Source organism: Manduca sexta, chromosome 1 (genome assembly GCF_014839805.1).
Source record: "Manduca sexta isolate Smith_Timp_Sample1 chromosome 1, JHU_Msex_v1.0, whole genome shotgun sequence".
Lineage (NCBI taxonomy): Eukaryota > Metazoa > Arthropoda > Insecta > Lepidoptera > Sphingidae > Manduca > Manduca sexta.
The window spans coordinates 4,512,889-4,539,832 of NC_051115.1; the positions used below are offsets into that span (position 1 = coordinate 4,512,889).

Sequence of the window (26,944 nt, forward strand, 5' to 3'; positions counted from 1 at the left end):
AAATAGATAATAGGCATGAAATATTGTATATTTATTTTTATAACCTATAAAATTGTTTCGTACTTGTAGAATATACCAGATATATTCTCTTATACCTCTGTTTATGCAGCGAAATCATAATTTACTAGTTTTTATATAAAATAGCGAATTTATGTAGTCAACCACTGATGCCTGCCAAGTAAAATATCTCAATAACTTGTATTTAAGGCAGATGGTGACTTGCCGCTCACTATATGGGCATCCCAAAAGAAATATTGTAAATTACATTTACTTTTCAAAAGTAAATATAGTAATATTTTAAAGTTTTGAATTTGTTTAGCCACTTCTACTGGTTATGTGCATTTTTTATTTTTAATTTTCTTTTTTTTTATTGCTTTGAATGATGAAACGAGGTTGCCGATCGCCTGATGGTAAGCAATACAATCCATAAACAGTAGAAACACCAACACCTTGAATTACAAAGTATCGTTCGGTATTCCACTGTGCTTGCCATCATGAGAACGAGAAACTAATAAAAAAAATACAAGATAAAAATCATTACCTTATATTCTAAATACTTTTAAAATAAATAGGTAATTAATATATTTATACATAAATATTGATTTTATATAATTCTAGTTGACCCGACAGACGTTGTCCCGTCTTAACTATGAATTTGTAGCGCGCATTCTGTCAATCGCTGAAATTAACTTTTCTTAAATTTTCTAACGTTCCTCTCAACTTCCTTAATTTTTCTTTCATAAGAACCTTCTGAAATTGCTCCAGCCGTTCACGCATGATGGCTTCACCAAGGGAAATAGGGATTCATTTATATATATATAGATAATTAATAAAAAATAAAATAATTATATATTTTTTACCAACTTCATGTCCAATGGATGAGGGCGGCCCAGAACCGGTCCCTATGGCGCTTAATGGGGGAGGCCTATGTCCAGCAGTGGACGATTCCCAGCTGAAATGATAATGATGAACCAAATTTAAAAAAAGGAGGAGGTTCTTTCATATTTACGCGCTTGAGCTAGTGAATGAATTTTTGTTGTGGTCTGTAGGAAAAATGTTGGGTTATGACTATATTTGAATAAAATTGAGCAAGATTTCTTTAATTTACATTTATTAACTCGTACGCTAAACGAACTGGTCAATACATATTTTGACACAAGGAAGACAACAATGCTACTCGGAGGATATAAAAAGAAACAAAATACGTTTATAAAGACACTAGCGACCCGCCCCGGCTTCGCACGGGTGCAATGCTGATACTAAATACACTACAGAAAAACTGTGAACGTTGTATATAAAAACATAGCGGCCCGCTCTGGCTTCGCACGGGAATAACATAACAAAATAACAGGATTTCTTCACTATTTCATGAATGTTATTATTATACATATAAACCTTCCTCTTGAATCACTCTATCTATTAAAAAAACGCATCAAAATCCGTTGCGTAGTTTTAAAGATTTAAGCACACATAGGGACAGAGAAAGCGACTTTGTTTTATACTATGTAGTGATTATCCAACCTTTAAATTTATCTTTATTCAACAAAAAAAAAAAAAAATATTTTATTTATTTATTTATACATATATTATAACACCATAACAGTTGAAACCAATGCGATGTTATACAGATTTAATTTTAACAATCTACTTCAACACATCTATGAGCCATTCCAGTGAATTCTGATAGGTTACATATGAATATATCCAAGTTGGCCCGTGACGCAGGCGCAAACCTTAGTACATTTGTTCGCGGTGTTTGAAGGCGGAACAGTGGTAGGTGGCGCCGAGTGCTGACGCGGCCGCTCGGCACGCACAGCTGTAGCGCGAAGAGCACCTCCGGCAGGTGTACCCACCCGCGCCACACTTTAAATATTAATTTGACAAGCCCAACATCCCCAAATCCCAAAATGTATGAAAAATTATGAGTGCAGCTGTTCAAGTTGATAGATTCCAAATGGAGCCGTGCACGAGTCGTTTCACGGCCGCGGAGGGCGGCACGCGGCTCGCGGCGGCCGCCAGCTCCAGGAACCTGCTCGTCGCGGAGTACAGCGGCTTCATATCCACAAGGCTGGTGTGCGAAGAGGCTTATAATATTCGGGGGTGAGTGATTACATCAATAATTTCTTAACGCATTTTTTTTTTATTTGAATGATGAGACGAGCTTGCCGTTCGCCTGATGGTAGGCGATACGACCGATAAAGAGAAGAAACACCATCCAACACCTTGAATTACAAAATCGACAATTTTTTTTTTGTTTGGTATAGGCAAAGAAGATCAAAGACAAACTCTAGAAGTTTGTTAGCCTAACAGAACATGGTAACTAAGGTTAAACATGTCTACGCTTGAAGGCAATCATATCTATAATAATAATAATAATAATATCAGCCCTGTATTATATACTTGCCCACTGCTGAGCACGGGCCTCCTCTACTACTGAGAGGGATTAGGCCTTAGTCCACCACGCTGGCCTAGTGCGGATTGATAGACTTCACACACCTTCGAAATTCCTATAGAGAACTTCTCAGATGTGCAGGTTTCCTCACGATGTTTTCCTTCACCGTTAAAGCGAACGATAAATTCACAAAGAATACACAAATGATTTTAGAAAAGTCAGAGGTGTGTGTCCTTGAGATTTGAACCTGCGGACATTGGTCTTGGCAATCCGTTCCACACCCAACTAGGCTATCACCGCTTAATCATATCTAAGCGACAGTAAATTTTTGAGTAGAGCGCTTTAAATTTTTAATTTGATTATGAAAATTCATAGCAATTCTATTTTTTATTTTATGAAGATATAGTCTAATGTTGTTAAAATTGTTCTGTTCTGTTCTGTGTTACACCTACAAAACCTAGATCAAATGATGCAGAAAAAAATGGGAATTCAAAATATTTATATGATTCATTTTAGGTATGTTTGTCGCTTAGATTAGATTAGAATTTCAATTGCAATTTAAAATATTTATATAATTAATTTTAGGTATATTTGTCGCATAGATTAGATTAGAATTTCAATTGCAATTTAAAATATTTATATAATTAATTTTAGGTATGTTTGTCGCTTAGATATGATTGCTTTTCAACCTTCGATGGTGTTTTATAACCATTAAAAATGGCAATTTGTCCCCAGCCTCCTCTCAGAAGGTCGTCGCAGATCGATCTATGTGACGCGGAAGGCTCGTGTGGCGCTCGTCACGTACGACCTGAAGATCATGACTGACTTGCAGGTGATCGGCGCGACGGACCCCGGGGAAGTCGAGGATTGGAGTCAGGAGATGGAGGTTAAGGAGGTAACTGATAATACAAGTCCTTAATATAAGCCTCGGTGGTGTAGTTGTAGTGTACGCCAGCGCTTTGAGGTCCTGGGTTCGAATCCCCGGTCGGACCAAAATAATTGTGACCGGGTTTTTCAGTATTAGCCTGGAGTCTGGAATTTGTGTCCGATATGGCGATAGGCTCGCCCCCTATCGCATTGGGATTGGGGAAAAATGGGTGCCCTGGTTGCGCCTCTGCATACCCCTTCGGAGATAAATGCGTGATGTGTGTGTGTGTTTTAAGTCCTTATGAAAACAACAAAATCTTTCATAGTTTGAGTGTTTTTTTAATGCTGGTCGCGTTTGAGAGGTCCGCCTGAAAATCTTTTGCGGTGTACTTCATGCGGTTGATTACAATGCGTGCGAAAGAGATGGAGCGATAACGGCACTACGCACACTTCACGACATTGCATTATTGAAATATGAATTAATGGCTCATTTCTTAACTAATTCGAATGCAGTTTTCGCAGGAGGGCTTCTTTTTCGCAGGAGGGCTTCTTTTTCGCATTATTAACCGTTACATCTACGCATATTATAAAACAAAGTCCCCTTTTCTGTCTGTCTGAATGTTATCAATTTTCTCAAAATGTACTGAACGGATTTTTATGAAGTTTCGTATGGAGATAGTTTAAGACCATGGGAAGGTTATAGGCTACTTTCTATCCCGGGAAAATTGTTTCACGCTGGCGAAGCCGCTAGCAAAAGTTGGTATGGAATAATCTACAAAATCAAACATAGTTTAATCCTATATTATTCAAAGGCAGAAATAGACAGCTGTGATGTCTAATTTGCCAGACTCTCGCATAAGCGCGACCTAATTCAGATTTTTCCATTTTTTTTAATAGGTCCTAGTGGCCACTTCGGAAGTGATCAAGCATGTTCTAGAAGCAGAAGTGTTGAAGATGACGGACATAAACGTGATGATATTGGACAGCTGTCATCTGATATACAAAGATGATAGTTTGAAATACGTAAGTACTGCTACCCGTGTTTACAAACTATACTGTAGGGTTCTTAGTTGCAAAGACGGCTCTAGCTCATGTGCCGCCCGTATGCAAGAAATTCCTTGGCGCCCCCTAGGAGACAATGTAATCTTTAAACAATTTGATAATATTAAATCAAAAGTTATTGTGTAAAGTAAAGAAGCCGCTCGCCGGCCTCAGCACGGGCGCAGGTTGTTAGAGAGCGCCAGTGTTAGAGCGACGCATGTCTCTGAAGGTGTGTGGCGACCTCAACACACTGCGCCCGTGTGCAGCGCACACCCTGCACAATAGGTAAAGCCGCCTCTGCTTAGTTGTTTAGAGGAAGTCGCGGGGCGAGCAGTGGGGGGCTGCTCTCTCGAGTACAGCGACTCTGAGGTGGACCACAATGCGGGTAGTAGGGCTCCCGATGTCGTAGACTCCAAAGGAGTCATTTAGCATGTGGGAGCATCTTAGCCTCTTCAATTAAAGAGGTGCCGCAATGCGGTATCGCGCAGGGACGGTTCTGAGCAGCTAAGTGCGCCTGATCTCTCGGTCATGTCGTCTGACCGGACTATGAGAAGGAACAGAGAGTGCTTGTGTATTGCACACACTCGTGTACTATAATATCTCATGCGTGGATGATCTCGGCTGATATTATCTGCCGTGGCCGAAATTTGGCTAATAGGGATCCATTTATTAATATTGGAAAAAGTATAACCTTTATGAAATGTACTCGTTCTCTATTTATTATAAAATATTCAATATATGCAGCGCATTATTACATTGATATTTAAATTTCCAGATAATGAAATCATACAAAAACTGTCCAAAAGAGAAGAGACCTCGAATACTAGCTCTAACATACCCGCTATTTACATCCCCAAAGAAAAAGCAAGCAGAAATCAAGAAGGACGCAGAAGTTGTAGAGAATGATGCGGAAGATGAGAACATTGAGGAAATGTCAGAAGGTATTTCAAGTGAAGAGAAGTGCACAGAAGTAGAGAACAAGCAAGAAGTGACCCAGAAGGAAACAGAAGTGACCCAGAAGGAGGAATTCGGTGTTTATAAGAATCTGGATGATTATGAAATGTATGAGAAGTTAGAATGGAATATATCTCAGTTGGAGGATGCGTTGTGCTGCCAGATGGATTTTGCTGAAGACATTGATGGTGGCAAGAGGTGAGTTTCAATTTCTGGGTAAATAACTAATATTTTCACGAAAAACCTTGTTTTAGATTTCAGATTTTTTTATAATTTTGTAGTTTAATGCGAATATGGCGTGTGTGAATGTTTCTGACTAAGTATGATGTCGCTGCGACGAATTCTCTTAGAGTAGTAGCTTTAGGGCGCATAAAATTAAAATTACTTTTTATTAATAATTATTTTGTTCGAAATTTACAAGTATTTTATTTTACATCTACGGCTCAAATAACTTATTGTAGTGTTATTTCCAAGTGGATAAGTACGTGGTTTCATTTACTAACACAATGTCAAAATTACCTGTATAATAATATAGATAGATTAAAATTGAGATCAGAGATTAACAATTGGATCGTTTTATGTTTCAGGATATCGACAAACCTCACCAAGCCAAGGGAACTGATTATAGAGTACACTTCAGCTCCTTGCAGGCAGTCTCTCTCGGAGGAGTATTTGGACTTGGAGAAATACATGAAGGATACAGTGAATGATGCGCTGGAGTTCTTGGATGACCATCGGTGAGGATCTTATTATTTTTAAATGTGCAAGGTATAAGTGATCCATTGCAGCTGATGGTAAACGCAATGCGGATAAGATAGAGCATTGAATCCCAAAGTGGTCCAGGTGGACCCACCAAAGATGGGGTGTCCATAATTCGTTAATGGGGGTCCAGGAAAATGTATTTGGTTTTGATAGTGAATTAAAATGTTGGCTTGACTTTACCTATCAATATTAGATATCAGTAAAAGTTTGAAAGAGGTCTTATAAAAATGTTTGGTAACCTGAAACAGTATCAAATGGTTATTTCAAGTCGATACAATAATACCTATTCAGATTCTTCTACGGTTAAAGACCCAGGATATCTCCCAGCTAATATCAGGTAGAATAACTCCATACCACATCTGCAACACAGGATGAATGTTTGCACTAGGCCAGCGTGGTGGACTAAGGCCTAATCCCTCTCAGTAGTTGAGGAGACCCAGCAGTGGGACAGTATATAATACAGTGCCGATATTATATGTCAAAGTAGTAAAGTGCAGTTAATTTTTAATAAGATTTAAATTTGTTTCAGACACGACCCCACAGAGATATATGGAGAGGAGTTATACGACGAATTCAAAAACATTCCAGACCCCACGACGGACCCTAGGAATATATTGAAGCAGTTTTTATACGTTTTGGAACAGTTAGGTATGTGGGGACCAGACTTCAGTATTACTATTTTTTTTATTTTATTTTTTAAGAAATAGTCATAAAAATATAATTTCATAGCTAAGCAATAGGTTTAAAAAAATTTAATAAAATGCTTTATTCATCACATGGTGAACATAGTTGCACTTATGATAAGTCAAGGTACATGAGAATATTTAATTATTACTTAATTAAATTAGCTTATATAAACAAAGACAATTTGAATTTGAATTTTAATAAATCAACTTTGAGTAGAATCTCAAGTAGACATATACAGTCTTACTTATAAACTTGTTTTAGCGTTAAGAGGTGGTTAAGAATTGCTTAAATAGCTGTCAAAAACATCACCGTTTCCTAGTTTAAACCTTATTAAGAGACAAGATGGTTTTACTTACAGCTGATCGAGTTTTGTGTCTTAACTAACCATAGTTTTGCGATTTTTTTATAAGTAAGAATGTATAGATATTGAACTATTTAATTAACAAATCTTGAGCTGTCAATATTCGTCATATTATATGACTTAAGATATCATTTGTGATGTTGATATCTGTATATTATATACCGCCGATCTTAAGATGCTGACTTTTTCAGCGTCTCAGTTGATCGATATCAAGTCTCAAGTGCGATCACTTGAGAGCGAAGTTAGTTGCATCTATTAATACGTTGATACAGTGTATGTTCAATAATATTTTTTTTCCATTTTGAAGGACCCTACGGAGCAGACAAGGCGGCATTCTCTCTCCTAATAACATTAGAAAAGTTAAAAATCAAAGTACCTTACGAAAGGCATTTTCTACTTCTATGTTTTTGCATGACCACGTTTATAAAACTAAGAGGATATGCGGACTATGTGTTCAGCAAATATGACCAAGAGTGGGACAAGATAAAAGCGTTCAGTACACCTAAAGTGTTGAGGTTCGGTGAAATCCTGCAGAAGTTTCACCCCAATGTCGATAAGAGCTCGAATCCCACAGCAAGATTGCTCAAAGAGATAGAGCAGTGCGATTTCGCGAAGTTAGGCGATGCTCTGGAAGATCAAGTGAACACTTTAGAGGCGAATTTGAAGGAGATACACGAATACTATACTGATAAAGATCAGGTTTTGATCAACGAAGCCCTGGAGAAAGGAAACTGTGGGGTTCAAAACGAAGCAGAATCACACGGGAATAAAACAGGACACTCTGTTAAAAAATATGGGAATGATAAAGAAGTTTCTTCCCAATCCCACGAAGCGAATTCTCAGGACCAATCCCACGCGAATAAAGTGGGATTCAGTCGACGTACCGGTAGGATGCGCGGGCGCAGAGTTCAGAGGACGAACGCAGCGAGGATGCAGATGACGTTGTTGAATCCCGATGCTTTATGTGGGATTGTGTTTGTGAAAGAGCCATTGATGGCGAAAATACTGTTCATGCTGATTGTGGTGAGTATTTTTTTATACGCGCAATGTAAAATGACCCCTCTGTACCTGATGATAAGGAGTCCAATAGAATGTCGACTGACGAGTGATTACCCCTCATTCGACACAATTATGCCTGTTGGATATACACAGGCTGATCCCGGAACGCGACACGTGACCACTATGATTTTAACACCTTGTGTAGTATTTTTACTATGAATAGTATTTTGATGTCAAGGTGTGGGTTTAGATTCCCACGTTGGGTGATAATTTATTGGAGTCAAAAACACGTGCGAAGTATTTGCTTCTATTATTAGCGTTTTTAGGTGGGTTTATGTTCACTTTTTAAGTTAGATTCCCACGTGTACATAAAAAAGGAACTGTGGGATTCAAATCTAAATTTAAAAAAAAATATTTGTCTAATATTTATTTGAGAATTTAGTATATTTTCAGTTTATCTCTGAATAATTCAACATAACCTTATTCTGTTTCTCTATTTTTATTCGGTCTCCACTGCACCTGATGGTAAGTGGAGTCCAATAGAATGTCGACTGACTAGAGATGATTACCCCTCAGTCGACATAATTATGCCTGTTGGATATACACAGAGTGATCCCGGAACGTTTACATGCGCCACTATGGCGGGTTTTAAAATCTTGTGTACGGTCGCTATTCGGGCGGATATAAAATATATCCTACCACCAGAAAAGTGGTGGTGGAGCGTCTTCGTGAATGAAATGACCTATAAGCATCGATATATATGTACTACGTACTAGATTTGGCGTTCCGAACATTCACTGTGTTCAACTGAATTGAACTGCAATCCATTCAAACTGACTTTAGTATGGTCAACATTGACAGCTTGTGGTTGTGTACGGAGTGGCGCTCTTGATATAAGAACTCGAGTCTAAGTGTAAACCTGGATGTGAATAAATATTAGTCAAATAAGTTAAATTATTTGTTGTTCAAGTGAACAAATAGTTTATATGGCCGTTCGTATCTATACAATATACGTCAATGCATATACGTATGTTTCAGGATATGTCCCGGTGCCATCCGAAGCTGTCATATCTCTGCGCGCAGTACTGCGCAGTGGAACACGGCACCGACCCACTGGAGCTCAAGGAGTGCCAGCGACAGGGGAAAAAGCAGGAGGATGTTCTAAAAAAGTGAGTACCATTCAGACAGCCTTCAGATATGTCGAGTGAAATGAAATGATTTATTTGAATCTGTAAAATGTTATACATAATTTAGATTCCGTCAATATTAACTCTACCAGTTCGTGCAGTTCTCACCAGAGAACGGCCAAGAACTGGTGTTGCTCTTTTCAATCAGTTTAGGGTAAAGAGTAGGGATGGAATTTGTTTTGTGATTACTAGATATTTATTGCTTTGAATGACCAGACGAGCTTGCCGCTCGCCTGATGGTAAGCGATGTGAATAAACAGTAGAAACACCAACTTGAATTACAAAGTGTTTGGTATTCCACTGCGCTCGTCTGAGACATGAGATGTTATTATGTCCAGTAGTTACACTGGCTACAATGTTCAAACCTACACCAGTGACTACACACTGCTTGACAGAAATAGACATTGCCGTGGTACCTACGCAGGACTGTCACATATGAGAGACCTACCACCAGCAAACCAGTCCTTCTCGCGGTCCATGATGATGATTTGCCCTTCCTGCTGTAACTGAAATGCGGGAGTTAGCGTTTGATTTTTAAACAGGCCGGCATAATTTTATCGATTGACGGGGGTCAATCTAGTGTAAGTCGACTCTATCTGGTCCCTACTCCATTTACCAACAATTTCAGTGGGAACACTTCAAAAGGCATAGCACAGAACACAATGATTATAAAAAATACTTAAGGTTATAGCTTAAGGTCCATTTTCATACATTTTGTTTCACCTTTAATCTGGGTAACTAAACAAGTATTGACAAGTAAAGAATTTAAATTCACGTCTAGTTAGTGATTAGTTCTCGCAGTTGAAAGAAAAACGTAAAAATAATTAATATGCATGGATATTTCGGCCTTTAAAATTTAATATGACGAAATTTTAAAGGCCGAAATATCCATGCATATTAATTATTTTTATCCATGCATATTAACTAATCACTAACTAGACGTGAATTTAAATTCTTTACTTGCCAATACTTGTTTAGTTACCCAGATTAAAGGTGAAACAAAATGTATGAAAATGGACCTTAAGCTATAACCTTAAGCACTAAATACATTAAGACTAGATTGTCATCCTTACACCTATGCCCTAATCGAAAATGTATTATGGAAACGAGTACAAAAAACAATTAACAACATTAATCTGTTTATACTTTAGTGGGTTATATAAACAAAAATTGTAAGGAAACTTTTCCACGCATGTATTACAAAGAGTTAGCCGATGTCCAATTCTTATCATTCCTTTTCAGATTCCGCATGCACGAATGCAACCTTCTCTTGGCGACGCCTGCGTTGGAGGAGGGCATAGATCTGCCGAGATGCAACCTCGTGTTGAGATGGGACGTGCCGCCGTCGTAAGTGGGATTAATCTGAATTTTGCTACCATGGTCGCGTTTTGGTCGTATCTGGTATATTGAAATGCAGAGTTTGTATAATGATCGAATCGATCAGATTACGAAATGGTCGCAGTTTACCAAGATCATTTTCTGCTATGCTCGGACTACATGACTGACGTCTACAGCCATTATAGTATTGAATGGGGTGTAAAAATGCATTGCTCGAAACTAATTATTAAATTTCAATGTCAAATCAAAATATTCAAGTCAATGACATTGAAATCAGTTTTACTCTAGCAAAATGCTGAAATTTGACTAATATCACATTCAAACATAATCATATTGAGTGATAATAGAACTTATCACCAGTTTTTGTCGTGCTCACTTGCTACCATGGTTGCACGCGCACATGGTCGCATAACACCTGTGACCTGTACAGTTACCGCTCGTACCTCCTGTGCCGCGGTCGCGCGCGCGCCCCCCGCTCGGCCGCGGCCGTGCTCAGCGGCGCCGGCCACGGACAGACCGACCAACTGCTGAGAAACGTCGCTATATACAGAGAATTGGATCAGGTATGTGTAGAGCACTTATTAGCAACTGAATAAGTGTAGGATAGATCCTTATTATTGCGCTGTATACGTCTGTCTCGCTTCCTCTGATACTGAACTACGATGTAAAAATCCCAATTTTATTTCGAAAGTGACACAGAAACTAGAATCAGAACATTACACCAGCGTCAAATTAAGACGCTCTCGACTCCTATGTAAAATTTTGTCTAGCAAGTTTTTTCAATATATTGCGCAAGAACTTCCATACGTCGCAACACTAGCGACAATATTTAATACATGCCACCCGCCGCACTGCAAGCTCCATTGTAAAAATCAGCTTGCTCTGATTCATACACGATAAAGATTGCTTACAGAATTCAACTTCAGCAAATTTTCTTGCTAATCCAAACTTTGCCTTATTCATATATTTACACTCGCGTCATCATGTTTCCCTTTCTATCTTCATGTTAATATATTTACAGATAATAACAAGGAAATGCGGATGCGGAATACAGAACGAGCCTCCGCAAGTGGAAGAGGATCATGCGGATACACTAAACAACATCATAAAGCCATACGTGCCTGTATTGTTAAAAAATCCAAATAAAACCACAAACTTCATCGAAAACAAAGCACAAGCGGTGAAAACAGAAAGTATCGAAAATGAGTCGAAAAAAAATTCTGACAAAAGTGATTCTAAGAATTCAGACGAAAATGATTCTAAGAGTTCTGACACGTCAGATCCTACTGACACGTCAGAAGCTCTCGTCAGGACGGAGAATAATCTGAAGAACGAGAATCTAGTGTGTAACAAATGTACTGGCGTGAAACCTTGTGCGAGTGCGGAGTGTTTGTGCGTCAACGGTTCTGACGTTAAAACTGACGTCAGATACGAAGTGAAGTCTGACGCGGAGGTTGTAGCGAGCGTGGACTTAAATACGGCTATAGCTTTGATTAATAGGTAAGTATCATTTTATTTTCTTTTTTGGCGATTTAAAATTCGAGATTTTTTTTTAACTTGTGTTCTCGGTTTCGCCCTTTGTTATTTTTCGGAATGAATTATAATTGAAACAGGTCTATTAATGTGTTAAATCTAAATATGTTAAGCGGCTTCCGGGTTTACTTTCAGCAAACTTCCACAAATTTTCGCATTTTTTATTATTTTTTAATATGATTTAAGAAAATCCTATATGAACACTTTCATTGTATTCATATAATAATATCAGCCTTGTATTTTACTGTCCCACTGCTGTACGAGTCTCTACTACTGAGTGGTAGTAAAAATACAAAAAAGAACCTTGAAATAAATGCTTAAAATTATTCACAAACAAAAACTTAAAATGTCTATTTTTCTACAGATACTGCGGCAAGCTACCATCAGACACGTTCACTCGCCTCGCCCCGCAATGGTGGATGGAAACAGTCCAACTACCCGACGAGAGCGGAACACACCGCACCGCGTACATCTGCACGCTGCGACTGCCTCTCAACTGTCCCGTCAAGTACAATATAGTGGTGAGTAGTTTAAATACATGTAGGAATGTGTTTAGCGACGAGGTGCGATGAGTGCACCTACATTTTGTAATAGAGGTGCAGTGAGTGCACCTTAGTTGCGATGAGTACATCTATGGTTATACTAGAGATGCTGTACGTGCATCTGTAAATTTACTCCCGAGTTGCTGTGAGTGCACCCGAGTTGCTGTTAATGTACCTAAAGGTACATTCTCCTACATCAGTGGTGGACGGAAACAGTCCAGCTACCCGACGAGAGTGAAGCTCCTGCGCCGAATACAATTTCACACTCCGACTGGTGCCCAGCTGTTTCATTAAGCAGGCAAGGAATGCGTTATGTGCCTGGTATTGTTAACTGTGTGTGTTTTTTTTTCTTTTATACTTTATTATGTTGTGTTTATATGTGTGTAGAGAAATAAATGGTTTAAAATTTTCGCCATTTTCAGTTTCTCTTTATATAATCTCACATACTTATATTCATGGTAAATATAGATGACACTTTTACATACTACCCAGGCAGACTCACACATAAGAGCCTTACCACCAATAAAATCAGTATCTTTTGAAACTATACAATATTTTAATGCATACTTATTTTTTCCAGGGTCACCCGATGCCGACCGTGGTGTTGGCTAAACGGATGGTAGCCCTGCAGGCTTGCAGGATCCTTCATAAGTCTGGAGAGCTGGACGACAACCTCATGCCTATAGGTAAGATATTAGGTTATTTTATCCGTTGTGCTGTACTAGCCTATCTTATTGTATCCTTGAGGTTAAAAAGCCTCCTTAGAACATGATTTAGTCTCCCGCTTTGCTATGGAGGGAAGTGGAAAATTAATATTTCCAACTCCCTATTAGATGGCGATATTCAATTCAGAGTTTTTTTTTTATTTTTTTTTTTTTTATTTAAGTACCTCCAACAAAGGATACACGGCTTATAATAAATACAATGTCATAATATTGGTACAATTAACAATGTGACGTGCCTCTTCAATTACAGGAGACCACAGCATGCAAATTTATATATTAGTACAGCGGCAAAAATAATATTAGTTATTAATATTATTTAGATATATAAGTAGAAACTTAAAGCAGACAAAAGGGATAAAACATAATAAGAAGTGACAAAACATAACAAGATCTTATGTTATAACATGTGGTGGTGAATGTGATTAATTATAATTATTAATTGTGAGTACGTAACAGTTGTAGGATAGAATTTGCGCGACTCAGTATATATACCACCGAATAGGAACCTTAGGCCCGCGGCCGGTCACAAACATCTTGACTGATCTTCCTTCCATAGAGGAACGCAACCATCTGTTCCTCTACAGTGGCTATCTTACGCCGCTAAAAGATCACTACTGGGCCTCCTCTACTAGATTAGGCCTTAGTCCACCACGCTGTAGTGCGGATTGGTAGACTTCACACACCCTCGAAATTCCTATAGAGAACTTCTCAGGTATGCAGGTTTCCTCACGATGTTTTCCTTCACCGTTAAAGCAAGTGATAATTTACAAATACACATAACTTTAGAAAAGTCAGAGGTGTGTTTGAGTTTTGAACCTGCGGACATTCGTGTCGGTAGTCCGGTTCACACACAACTAGGCTATCATATATATAGTTGTTTTTTTTTTTTAATGAATATTATATTAATTGATGTATATTATATAGACACGAACGTCCATATAAACTATTTGTTTAAATCTGAACTAAAATGACAAAAAAAACGTCACTGTTAAAACCTATTTATTCACTTGAACAACAAATAATTTTACTTATTTCACTAATATTTTTTACTAACTTTTGCCCGCGGCTCTGCTCGCGTTATAAAGTTTTTGTGGCTACAGTTTTCCGTTATAAAAGTCACGCTATATATTTTCCCGGGAGCCTATGTTCTTCCCAGGGTCTCAAACTGTCTCCATACCAAATTTCATCTTAATACGTTGGGTAGTTTTTGAGTTTAACACGTTCAGGCAGACAGATGCAGCGGGGGACTTTGTTTTATAATATATTTTTGTAGAACTTTTTAAGAGGAACAATCCCGTCATACCTTATTGTTGCATAACTTTAACCGTTTATGCAGCGCACGCAACGGAAGCTCACAAAACTAATAATTTTTTCCCGTTTTCGCAACATATTTCATTACTGCTCCGCTCCTATTGGCCATAGCGTGATGTTATATAGCCTATAGCACTCCAGGAACAAAGGGCTATCCAACGCAAAACGATTTTTTCAGTTGAAGCCGTTAGTTCCTGAGATTAGCCATTACTGCTCCGCTCCTATTGGGTATAGCGTGATGATATATAGCCTATAGCACTCCACGAACAAAGGGCTATCCAACGCAAAAATAATTTTTCGGTTTGGACCGGTAGTTCCTGAGATTAGCGTGTTCAAACAAACAAACAATCAAACAAACTCTTCAGCTTTATATAATAGTATAGATTCAAATCGAGGTTTACACTTAGACTCGAGTTCTTATATCATGAGCGCCACTCCGTACACAACCACAAGCTGTCAATATTGACCATATTAAAGTCAGTACGGATTGCAGTGCAGTTGAGTCGAACACAGAGTGTACGGAACGTCAAATCTAGTAAGTAGTATATATCGATGATGTATTTGATTGCAGGCAAGGAAAACTTCAAAGCGGCCGAGTTGGAAACGAACAGCAACACTGACGACGAGACGAACGACAGCGCCAGACCGGGCACCACCAAGCGTAGACAGTATTATTACAAACGGGTAAGTTATTATCCTTACTATATTAAGCGGCGATAGCCTAGTTAGTTGTGGAACGGACTGCCGAGACGAATGTCCGCAGGTCAAATCCCAAACACACTTCTGACTTTTCTAAACTCATGTGTGTATTCTTTGTGAATTTATCGTTCGCTTTAACGGTGAAGGAAAACATCGTGAGGAAACATGCACATCTGAGAAGTTCCTCTATAGGAATTTCGAAGGTGTGTGAAGTCTGCCCGCACTACAGCGTGATGGACTAACGCCTAGTCCCTCTCAGTAGTAGAGGAGGCCCGTGCAGCAGTGGGTCAGTATATAATACAGGGCTGATATTATTACCTAAGGACACTTAGGAGTTGTAGTGGTGGGTGTGAGGGCGGGAAAGTCTCTAAAAAAGGGGGGAAATTAATATTTCGAACTCCTCCCTATCTTTCTAATTGATTATTTTCGTTATTTAAGTGGGTGGATTATTTTCGGTATCCCGGTGGTGTTGTAATTGTGCACAGTACGAGTACGACTACTGCGTTGAGGTGCTGGATTCGAATCGCGGGTCAAAATAATAGTGGGTTTTTCTATCTTAAACAAATACTTAATCTTAGCTCGGAGTCATGAAGTTGGCTGTGATACCGTGCCTCGGCATGTAAAGCCGTTGGTCCTGCTGACCTCTCTCCGGTCATGTCGAGTTGCCGTTTCTCTCTTCTACTTTCTCATATTTACTCATCCCATCTCATCTCTCTCCCAGAGATTGCCTCGGTGGCGTAGTTGTACTGCATGCGTGGTACGACAGCTCTCTGAGGTCCTAGGTTAGAATCCTGAGTCGGGTAGTGATATTTGGGTTTTTCTGCTCAGTATCAGCCCGAAGTCTGGAATTTGTGCCCGATATGGCGATAGGCTCGCCCCCTGTCACATCATGGGACGGAAGACACACATTGCGCCTCTGCATACCCCTTCGGGGATAAATGCGTGATGTTGTGTGTGTGTGTTTGTGCGTGCGTGCGTGTGTGCGTGCGTGCGTTTGTGTCCCAATAATAATAATCATTTATTGCTCACAACACACACAAAAAACATACAAGTTCAAATAAAAAGGTCAATAAAATATTCTCTTAAGTAAATCGCTGGCAACATTTCGCGTAATGAACATAGCTAATGAACATAACATTGCCTCCACAGACCGCGTGGGCGTTCACAGATTGTCAGCCGGTCATAGACACGAGCGATTCAGAGATAGACTCACCAGAGAACGGTGCACCAGAAGCAACACCCACAGAAAATAAGGAGATTAAAGGTGAGTGAAAGATAGATATAAAACTCCCCGTACCTTTGGGAAATGTGTATGACAATGTATGTATGATGTTACTAACTAGCAATCTAATGGAATCCTCTCGCGTGAAACTCATTTTAAACGATTACTTAATTATTAAACATTCGCACGCCGGAGTAATAAACCAGTGCGAGTTATATTCTCGCGACGGGACGGGACCTATTCGAATGTTTCTTGCAATAAATATGTGGAGAAGTGGAATTGAAGAGCATTGGTTTGCGGAGTTATTCATTAAACAAAGCAGGAAGTGAGAAACTTGTATCAACTGTAGTGAAGTAATATTATTTTATATAAAACTGATGTGAATTTTGTCAATTTAGAATTTACTAAAATACTCTAGAAGGAAAATAAGTTGACTAAAAATACTTTAGAAATAATATAAAATAATAATAATATCAGCCCTGTATTATATACTGTCCCATTGCACGGGCCTCCTCTACTACTGAGAGGGATCAGACCTCAGTCCACCACGCTGTAGTGCGGATTGGTAGACTTCACACACCTTCGAAATTCTTTTAGAGAACTTCTCAGGTATGCAGGTTTCCTCACGATGTTTTCCTTCACCGTTAAAGCGAACGATAAATTCACAAATAATACACACATGATTTTAGAAAAGTCAGAGGTGTGTGCCCTTGTGATTTGAACCTGCGGATATTCGTCTCGGCAGTCCGTTCCACACCCAACTAGGCTATCGTCGCTTTTTTAATACTTTAGAAGGAATATAATTATAAGTATTTTGGTCAAATAATGTTCCTTGTAAAGTATTTTAAGTCAATTTACTTCTGGAGTATGTTAAACTTAATTAATTTTTCTTCTATAGTATTTATAGTGAATGTATTCTCCCAGGCAGCAAGCGCAATATGCTGTACGCCATAGTGTGCAAGCTGTGGTGCGCCCTCCCCGAGCGGTACAACACGCGCGGCAGGAGGCTGCACGCGCCGCAGCACGCCGCGCAGGCGCTCGGGATACTCATGGCCAGGGACAAGCCCACCAGGTGGGATGTACTGTGGGAATGGAACGTCAGTGTGATGCTTGGAATAGAATGTCAAGTGTGTGAGCGAGATGGAAAGAGAGAAGCGTGAACAGACGAGTTTTGGAAAAGACAGCCTAAAAAAAATAAAATAAAAAAAAAATAACGTCAGAGAGAAAAAAAATATGAATATAAAATTAACTTGAAAAGTAAAGTTTTTTTTTTTTGTAACAAATCCCACATGTATAATGTACGGTGGAAGTTGGTCATAACTGGATCAGGTGGTCACTTCAATGATTTTATAACTGACTAGTTGACCCGACAGACGTTGTCCCGTCTTAACTATGTATGCACGCGCGCATTCTGCCAATCGCTGACAGTTATTTCAAACAATTGACAGTTATATAAAATTAATATTGTCGTTAAGTTTTCTAATTTCCCACGCAATTTTTTGAATTTTTGTTTCATAAGAACCTTCTGACAATAACGAACACAAAAAAAAAAATTAGTGAAATCGGTCCAGCCGTTCACGCGTGATGGCGTGACCAAGGGAAATAGGGATTAATTTTTATATATATAGATTATTAAAAAAAATGTATAATTATGAAATGTAGGTAGATATTGTAACTGACATTTCGCATGATTATATTTAATTAAATCGGAACTCAAAAGACCGGACAGACTTCAAGACACTGTGAGCTCATTCTGCGTAGATTGGACCACCAACAGCTAAAATTTAAAAAGTTGTATAATTGTAAAATGTAGGTAGATATTGTAACTTTGACTTTGCGGATGAACACCTCAGTCCCCCCCCCGTGACCATGAAGGCTGGAGTCTTCGAAACGTCGGGAGAAAAATAAATAAAATTTGGAAAGTTTTTATATACTGTAGTTTATACCTTAAACTGATTTTGAAAAGCAACACCAGTTCTCGCCCGTTCTCTGGTGAGAACTGCACGAACTGGTAGAGTTAATATTGACGGAATCTAAATAATTTATAATGTTTTTGTTGAAATGGTGATTTAGTATTTCCCGCTTTTGCTGTCTATAAAAAATGTTATTAGGAATGATGGTGTTGGCTGTGGTAAATATCTATGTTCTATGGTTAAAAATAATAATAATTTATTTCCAAATCAAAAGAATTACACAGTCAGATTTAGCAAAACATTCTACACTAGGCACTGCCTGTCTCGTAGAATGAATTAAGTAGGATTAACATTTTGGGCGGGTGTGCCATGTTTAAGCAATTTCAATAACAATAAATAGAAGACTTAAGTTACAAACTAATAATAACTAATAATGACTATATTAAGATCTATTTTATGAAAAGATATTATATTTTATGAAAATGTACAAGATAGATGACTAGTGATTTTGTGTAAGAAGTAAAAGTTATAATATAAATTAAGATGAATCAATTGAAGAGCCTGTTTTATTGCCATCCAACAGTTTTACAGGTTTCTAAATAAATTATTTTATAATTATCTAATGGTTCAGCCTGCAGATCCCCGCGTTTCCTGTGTACACCCGGTCCGGGGAGGTCCGCGTCAGCGTAGAACATGTGCCTGACGCTGACGTCAGGGTGTCGCCGCGCCGAGGCCGACTGGTCAGGCGGTGAGTAAAATGAGTGATATTAAATGACATACATAGTATCACGCTTCTATGCCTTAAGGGTAGGCAGAGACTATGGATTGCCAGTTTGCATGATTGTGGCCTACTTCTATCTCTTCCATACATATCAGATATTGACTTACATATCTTCTTCAAAATAGCACTAAATTAGTTACTCCAACTGTAGATGTAAAATGAAAAAGTGTGAGTTTCGGTCGAAATAAAAGTAATTTTAATTTTACACCTTAATGCCACTACTACTACTCTAAGATCGTCGCAGCGATATCATTCTTTCAGTCAGAAATACACTCACACACGCCATATTAGCAACTGAGATTTTTGGTGAAAATATTACTAATATATTAATATTATTCTAATATCATTCGTTGGTGATTTTTGGCAAAATATTAGCAGCCGTAAAGACAAATATGTGGTTTCATTTATTACCGTAATTTTTAAATGTCGGTAATAATATAGGTAATGAAATAGTTCTTACAATGTTTTCTGTCTCATCTGTGTATTGTTTGTTTTTAATATATTCGTTCTACCAAATAATTTATACTGATGAGATCTGAACTATATTTTTTTATATGACCTCAGACCAGTGAGTCTCACATGACCTCGGATCAGTCTGATATGACCTCGGATCAGTGAGTCTCACATGTCGTCGGATCAGTAAGTCTGATGGTAATTGTTGTCAGGTTCATGCGGTTCGTGTTCTCGGAGGTGTTGCGCGTGCGGCGGCGCGGCATGCGGCTGCACAGCGACGGCTCCACGCACAACAACTACTACATCGTGCCGACGATCAAGAGTGAGTGTTTATTGATCACAAAGCGTGTATAGTATTTTGGAAATATATTTCTTTCTATTGGAGTTTTTTTACAGTTTTCTTTTTAATTCGCATCCAGTCCCACTGGATTAGTAAGTTAAAGTAGCAGTGGGCATATAGCTCGCAGAACTAATGGACGATGGGACAAGGTTCTGGAGTAGAGGCCACGAACTGGCAAGCGCAGCAGACGTCGATAGATGACGACAGACGAGGACAGATGACCTCTTAAAATCGCTGGATGCGGGCTTACATTAGGTCGATCTGGAAATCTTTAGGGGAGGCTCATGCTGCAGTGGACATTCTGCGGCTGATGATTATGATGCATAAGGGCGCACTGTCTGTCCTCATAGTTTGATTACGGCTTAAAGGTCTAATTATATCTTATACCCCTTACTTGTAATATTTATGACTTATCAATTTGTCTTAATTCTAGCAACTCGACCGGACGGTACAACGAAGATAGATATTGACTGGGCGTTCCTGGAAGTCATATACAGGCATACAGAAGAGAAGAAGCATTCGGAAGTGGAGAACGTGATGCTGTGGCAGCAAGATGAGGAAGATGAGGGCATCGGGGAGGAGAAGACGAAGGTAAGCGAAGAGGTCTCTGGGCGGATATAAAATATATCCTACCACAAATAGCTACAGTGATTTGGGACTTTGGAGCTGATCAAGTACGTAACGCAATTTAGGGGGGGGGGGGGTCTTGTAAAACGTTACGATGCGTTACAGGCGCGGGGGGGTTCGTACAACGCGTTACGTAACATTGGATTTTTTATTTTAAAACAATAACAAAGGTATTTTAGCGGTCTTAAAAAATTGCGTTACGTAATAATTGAACGGCTCTTTTGTAATGGGAAAGGGTATTAGCGCGAGCGAAAGAAGTGCCACATAGTAATAATAATATTTTCCAGACTAAAGAAGAAGGCAAGCGGAAGATGGACAACCCCCTGCTGAAGCCGGGGGAGACCTTTGTATTTGACGCGGAGAAGTATCGAGAGGCCGTGGTCACTCCTTGGTACAGGAACCAAGATCAGCCTCAGGTATTACATAATAATATCAGCCCTGTATTATATACTGTCCCACTGTTGGGCCTCCTCTACTGAGAGATTAGGCCTTTGTCCATCACGCTGTAGTGCGGGCAGACTTTACACACCCTCAAAATTTCTATAGAGAACTTCTCAGTGTAGGTTCCTCTCGATGTTTTCCTTCACTGTTAAAGCGAACGATAAATTCACAAAGAATACACACATGATTTTAGAAAAGTCAGAGGTGTGTGCCCTTGAGTTTTGAACCTGCGCACATTCGTCTTGGCAGTCCGTTGCACGCCCAACTAGGCTATCGCCGCTAATAGAATAAATGCTGAGCGCAAATTTGTACGGTTGCACCGTACAGATCCACTTTTGTGCGTGTAAAAAAATCTTTGTTTCTGATTGGCAAATTTTTGGCGATAGATAGAAAAAAGGGATTGTGATTTATTAAAAATGGAGGGTAATCGGTTTAGTGTCGGTACCGATTGAAAATTGGGTATGAAAACGGTTATTAAAGTAGTTTTTTGACTTCATCTATAATTTATCTCACCTTTATCCCCAGGTCTTTGTAGCCAATATATTGGACCCTGACCTCGGACGTGCGTTTCCTTCTATCCTATACATTGATTAAAGAAGTTTTTTTTCACCCCAGCTATAATAATACATCTCATTTTTCTCCCCAGTTTTTACGTTAGCCACTATATGTTGGTACCTGACCTCGGACTTGCGTTTCCTTCCACTCTTTACACCCATTCCATATTTTTTTTACTGGTGGTAGGTCTCTCATATGTGAGAGTCCGAAAGGAAGAGGTCCACTGGAATGTCTATTTCTGACGCTAAGCAGTGTGTAGTCGCTGTTGTAGGTTTGAAGGACATTGCCAGTGTAACTACTGGACATAATATTTAACATCTCATGTCTCAGACGAGCGCAGTGGAATACCAAACACTTTGTAATTCAAGGTGTCTACTGTTCATTCGTATCGCTTACTGTTCAACGTCCCCAAAATATCCAGCAACGTATTAAAATAAAACTTACATATCGGTGAGAAAGACATTTATTTCTTTGAATTTGAAACCTTAAGTATATTGGTAAGGGAATCTTGACATCGCCATTCAATTATTTATAGTTTTTATTCAACACCATCTATTGGCATATAAATGACAATATTTATTTATAATCAAAATTAGTATATGTTTGGACACTTACCATCAGGCAAACGGCGAGCTCGTCTCGTAAAAAAAAACCCAGCTATAATTCATATAAATTCTGTCCCCAGTTCTTCCTAGTGGCCGAGATATGTTGGAATCTGACCCCGGACTCGGCGTTTCCCTCCGCCCTGCACACCAGCTTCCGGAACTATTATCAGAGTAAATACGGAGTAGTACTCACTCAGCCTGATCAGCCGTTGTTGGACGTCGACCATACTAGCGCTAGACTCAACTTGTTGACGCCTAGGTGAGTGAAAAAGTATTTTTTTTTTTGCTATACTCTTATGTAAAATATATTTTAGGTATATGTGTAGCGCTCTCAAAGACATTCGGTGCGGAGACGAGTTGAATGTAATGTTATGTTATGCATTTTAGCCTATTATTACTGTTATATGCAGAGTGTCCCAGAAAATAGTGTCAAGCGGAGGTCCAGAGATAGAGCACCCCTTGGGATATCCGAATCACCCCCATGTTATGTTCCGCGATTATTCATAGTGTAGGCTCAAGCGTTCGCGCTTCGCTTCCACCCCGGGAGAGAACTATTAGAGCACTGAGGGAGCGCGGGGTGTTGTGCGCAGGCGCAACCTGTAGGCTTTCAAGCGTGGCGCGAGGGGTATTAGGGCGGCGCGTTACAGTTTTGATTAGTTTCTGAACATGTTTGCCCCTCGGCAGGTACGTGAACCGCAAGGGCGTGGCGCTGCCGGTGTCGTCGGAGCGCACGCGCCGCGCCAAGCGCGACCGCCTCGACCAGAAGCAGATCCTCGTGCCGGAGCTGTGCCACGTGCATCCCTTCGCCGCGCCGCTGTGGTTCGCCACCGTGGCGCTGCCCTGCGTGCTGTACAGGTACGAGAGGTCTCTGCAGGTCGGCTCCAGGCGCCAGGCGCGACCGCCTCGACCAGAAGCAGATCCTCGTGCCGGAGCTGTGCCACGTGCATCCCTTCGCCGCGCCGCTGTGGTTCGCCACCGTGGCGCTGCCCTGCGTGCTGTACAGGTACGAGAGGTCTCTGCAGGTCGGCTCCAGGCGCCAGGCGCGACCGCCTCGACCAGAAGCAGATCCTCGTGCCGGAGCTGTGCCACGTGCATCCCTTCGCCGCGCCGCTGTGGTTCGCCACCGTGGCGCTGCCCTGCGTGCTGTACAGGTACGAGAGGTCTCTGCAGGTCGGCTCCAGGCGCCAGGCGCGACCGCCTCGACCAGAAGCAGATCCTCGTGCCGGAGCTGTGCCACGTGCATCCCTTCGCCGCGCCGCTGTGGTTCGCCACCGTGGCGCTGCCCTGCGTGCTGTACAGGTACGAGAGGTCTCTGCAGGTCGGCTCCAGGCGCCAGGCGCGACCGCCTCGACCAGAAGCAGATCCTCGTGCCGGAGCTGTGCCACGTGCATCCCTTCGCCGCGCCGCTGTGGTTCGCCACCGTGGCGCTGCCCTGCGTGCTGTACAGGTACGAGAGGTCTCTGCAGGTCGGCTCCAGGCGCCAGGCGCGACCGCCTCGACCAGAAGCAGATCCTCGTGCCGGAGCTGTGCCACGTGCATCCCTTCGCCGCGCCGCTGTGGTTCGCCACCGTGGCGCTGCCCTGCGTGCTGTACAGGTACGAGAGGTCTCTGCAGGTCGGCTCCAGGCGCCAGGCGCGACCGCCTCGACCAGAAGCAGATCCTCGTGCCGGAGCTGTGCCACGTGCATCCCTTCGCCGCGCCGCTGTGGTTCGCCACCGTGGCGCTGCCCTGCGTGCTGTACAGGTACGAGAGGTCTCTGCAGGTCGGCTCCAGGCGCCAGGCGCGACCGCCTCGACCAGAAGCAGATCCTCGTGCCGGAGCTGTGCCACGTGCATCCCTTCGCCGCGCCGCTGTGGTTCGCCACCGTGGCGCTGCCCTGCGTGCTGTACAGGTACGAGAGGTCTCTGCAGGTCGGCTCCAGGCGCCAGGCGCGACCGCCTCGACCAGAAGCAGATCCTCGTGCCGGAGCTGTGCCACGTGCATCCCTTCGCCGCGCCGCTGTGGTTCGCCACCGTGGCGCTGCCCTGCGTGCTGTACAGGTACGAGAGGTCTCTGCAGGTCGGCTCCAGGCGCCAGGCGCGACCGCCTCGACCAGAAGCAGATCCTCGTGCCGGAGCTGTGCCACGTGCATCCCTTCGCCGCGCCGCTGTGGTTCGCCACCGTGGCGCTGCCCTGCGTGCTGTACAGGTACGAGAGGTCTCTGCAGGTCGGCTCCAGGCGCCAGGCGCGACCGCCTCGACCAGAAGCAGATCCTCGTGCCGGAGCTGTGCCACGTGCATCCCTTCGCCGCGCCGCTGTGGTTCGCCACCGTGGCGCTGCCCTGCGTGCTGTACAGGTACGAGAGGTCTCTGCAGGTCGGCTCCAGGCGCCAGGCGCGACCGCCTCGACCAGAAGCAGATCCTCGTGCCGGAGCTGTGCCACGTGCATCCCTTCGCCGCGCCGCTGTGGTTCGCCACCGTGGCGCTGCCCTGCGTGCTGTACAGGTACGAGAGGTCTCTGCAGGTCGGCTCCAGGCGCCAGGCGCGACCGCCTCGACCAGAAGCAGATCCTCGTGCCGGAGCTGTGCCACGTGCATCCCTTCGCCGCGCCGCTGTGGTTCGCCACCGTGGCGCTGCCCTGCGTGCTGTACAGGTACGAGAGGTCTCTGCAGGTCGGCTCCAGGCGCCAGGCGCGACCGCCTCGACCAGAAGCAGATCCTCGTGCCGGAGCTGTGCCACGTGCATCCCTTCGCCGCGCCGCTGTGGTTCGCCACCGTGGCGCTGCCCTGCGTGCTGTACAGGTACGAGAGGTCTCTGCAGGTCGGCTCCAGGCGCCAGGCGCGACCGCCTCGACCAGAAGCAGATCCTCGTGCCGGAGCTGTGCCACGTGCATCCCTTCGCCGCGCCGCTGTGGTTCGCCACCGTGGCGCTGCCCTGCGTGCTGTACAGGTACGAGAGGTCTCTGCAGGTCGGCTCCAGGCGCCAGGCGCGACCGCCTCGACCAGAAGCAGATCCTCGTGCCGGAGCTGTGCCACGTGCATCCCTTCGCCGCGCCGCTGTGGTTCGCCACCGTGGCGCTGCCCTGCGTGCTGTACAGGTACGAGAGGTCTCTGCAGGTCGGCTCCAGGCGCCAGGCGCGACCGCCTCGACCAGAAGCAGATCCTCGTGCCGGAGCTGTGCCACGTGCATCCCTTCGCCGCGCCGCTGTGGTTCGCCACCGTGGCGCTGCCCTGCGTGCTGTACAGGTACGAGAGGTCTCTGCAGGTCGGCTCCAGGCGCCAGGCGCGACCGCCTCGACCAGAAGCAGATCCTCGTGCCGGAGCTGTGCCACGTGCATCCCTTCGCCGCGCCGCTGTGGTTCGCCACCGTGGCGCTGCCCTGCGTGCTGTACAGGTACGAGAGGTCTCTGCAGGTCGGCTCCAGGCGCCAGGCGCGACCGCCTCGACCAGAAGCAGATCCTCGTGCCGGAGCTGTGCCACGTGCATCCCTTCGCCGCGCCGCTGTGGTTCGCCACCGTGGCGCTGCCCTGCGTGCTGTACAGGTACGAGAGGTCTCTGCAGGTCGGCTCCAGGCGCCAGGCGCGACCGCCTCGACCAGAAGCAGATCCTCGTGCCGGAGCTGTGCCACGTGCATCCCTTCGCCGCGCCGCTGTGGTTCGCCACCGTGGCGCTGCCCTGCGTGCTGTACAGGTACGAGAGGTCTCTGCAGGTCGGCTCCAGGCGCCAGGCGCGACCGCCTCGACCAGAAGCAGATCCTCGTGCCGGAGCTGTGCCACGTGCATCCCTTCGCCGCGCCGCTGTGGTTCGCCACCGTGGCGCTGCCCTGCGTGCTGTACAGGTACGAGAGGTCTCTGCAGGTCGGCTCCAGGCGCCAGGCGCGACCGCCTCGACCAGAAGCAGATCCTCGTGCCGGAGCTGTGCCACGTGCATCCCTTCGCCGCGCCGCTGTGGTTCGCCACCGTGGCGCTGCCCTGCGTGCTGTACAGGTACGAGAGGTCTCTGCAGGTCGGCTCCAGGCGCCAGGCGCGACCGCCTCGACCAGAAGCAGATCCTCGTGCCGGAGCTGTGCCACGTGCATCCCTTCGCCGCGCCGCTGTGGTTCGCCACCGTGGCGCTGCCCTGCGTGCTGTACAGGTACGAGAGGTCTCTGCAGGTCGGCTCCAGGCGCCAGGCGCGACCGCCTCGACCAGAAGCAGATCCTCGTGCCGGAGCTGTGCCACGTGCATCCCTTCGCCGCGCCGCTGTGGTTCGCCACCGTGGCGCTGCCCTGCGTGCTGTACAGGTACGAGAGGTCTCTGCAGGTCGGCTCCAGGCGCCAGGCGCGACCGCCTCGACCAGAAGCAGATCCTCGTGCCGGAGCTGTGCCACGTGCATCCCTTCGCCGCGCCGCTGTGGTTCGCCACCGTGGCGCTGCCCTGCGTGCTGTACAGGTACGAGAGGTCTCTGCAGGTCGGCTCCAGGCGCCAGGCGCGACCGCCTCGACCAGAAGCAGATCCTCGTGCCGGAGCTGTGCCACGTGCATCCCTTCGCCGCGCCGCTGTGGTTCGCCACCGTGGCGCTGCCCTGCGTGCTGTACAGGTACGAGAGGTCTCTGCAGGTCGGCTCCAGGCGCCAGGCGCGACCGCCTCGACC

At 43.6% G+C, this 26,944-nt stretch overlaps 1 protein-coding gene across 2 annotated transcripts in view; it reads left to right on the forward strand.

The window, feature by feature from the left end:
• The window catches only part of LOC115449927 (endoribonuclease Dcr-1), a 61,845-nt gene that overhangs the window by 470 nt on the left and 34,431 nt on the right, over positions 1-26,944 (forward strand). For both annotated transcript variants that reach the window (XR_005112673.1, XM_037440744.1), the window contains exons 2-23: positions 1,948-2,100; positions 3,128-3,287; positions 4,157-4,282; positions 5,076-5,452; positions 5,842-5,991; positions 6,546-6,664; positions 7,372-8,087; positions 9,102-9,232; positions 10,493-10,597; positions 11,019-11,151; positions 11,610-12,088; positions 12,486-12,642; positions 13,244-13,349; positions 15,271-15,383; positions 16,548-16,662; positions 17,545-17,692; positions 19,165-19,281; positions 19,980-20,089; positions 20,541-20,698; positions 21,022-21,150; positions 22,416-22,594; positions 23,020-23,190. Coding sequence is in view for 1 of the 2 variants with exons in the window: in XM_037440744.1 (XP_037296641.1) it covers positions 1,955-2,100; positions 3,128-3,287; positions 4,157-4,282; positions 5,076-5,452; positions 5,842-5,991; positions 6,546-6,664; positions 7,372-8,087; positions 9,102-9,232; positions 10,493-10,597; positions 11,019-11,151; positions 11,610-12,088; positions 12,486-12,642; positions 13,244-13,349; positions 15,271-15,383; positions 16,548-16,662; positions 17,545-17,692; positions 19,165-19,281; positions 19,980-20,089; positions 20,541-20,698; positions 21,022-21,150; positions 22,416-22,594; positions 23,020-23,190 (4,145 nt within the window). In the remaining variant the exon portion in view is untranslated. The remainder of the gene's footprint in view (positions 1-1,947; positions 2,101-3,127; positions 3,288-4,156; positions 4,283-5,075; positions 5,453-5,841; positions 5,992-6,545; positions 6,665-7,371; positions 8,088-9,101; positions 9,233-10,492; positions 10,598-11,018; positions 11,152-11,609; positions 12,089-12,485; positions 12,643-13,243; positions 13,350-15,270; positions 15,384-16,547; positions 16,663-17,544; positions 17,693-19,164; positions 19,282-19,979; positions 20,090-20,540; positions 20,699-21,021; positions 21,151-22,415; positions 22,595-23,019; positions 23,191-26,944) is intronic.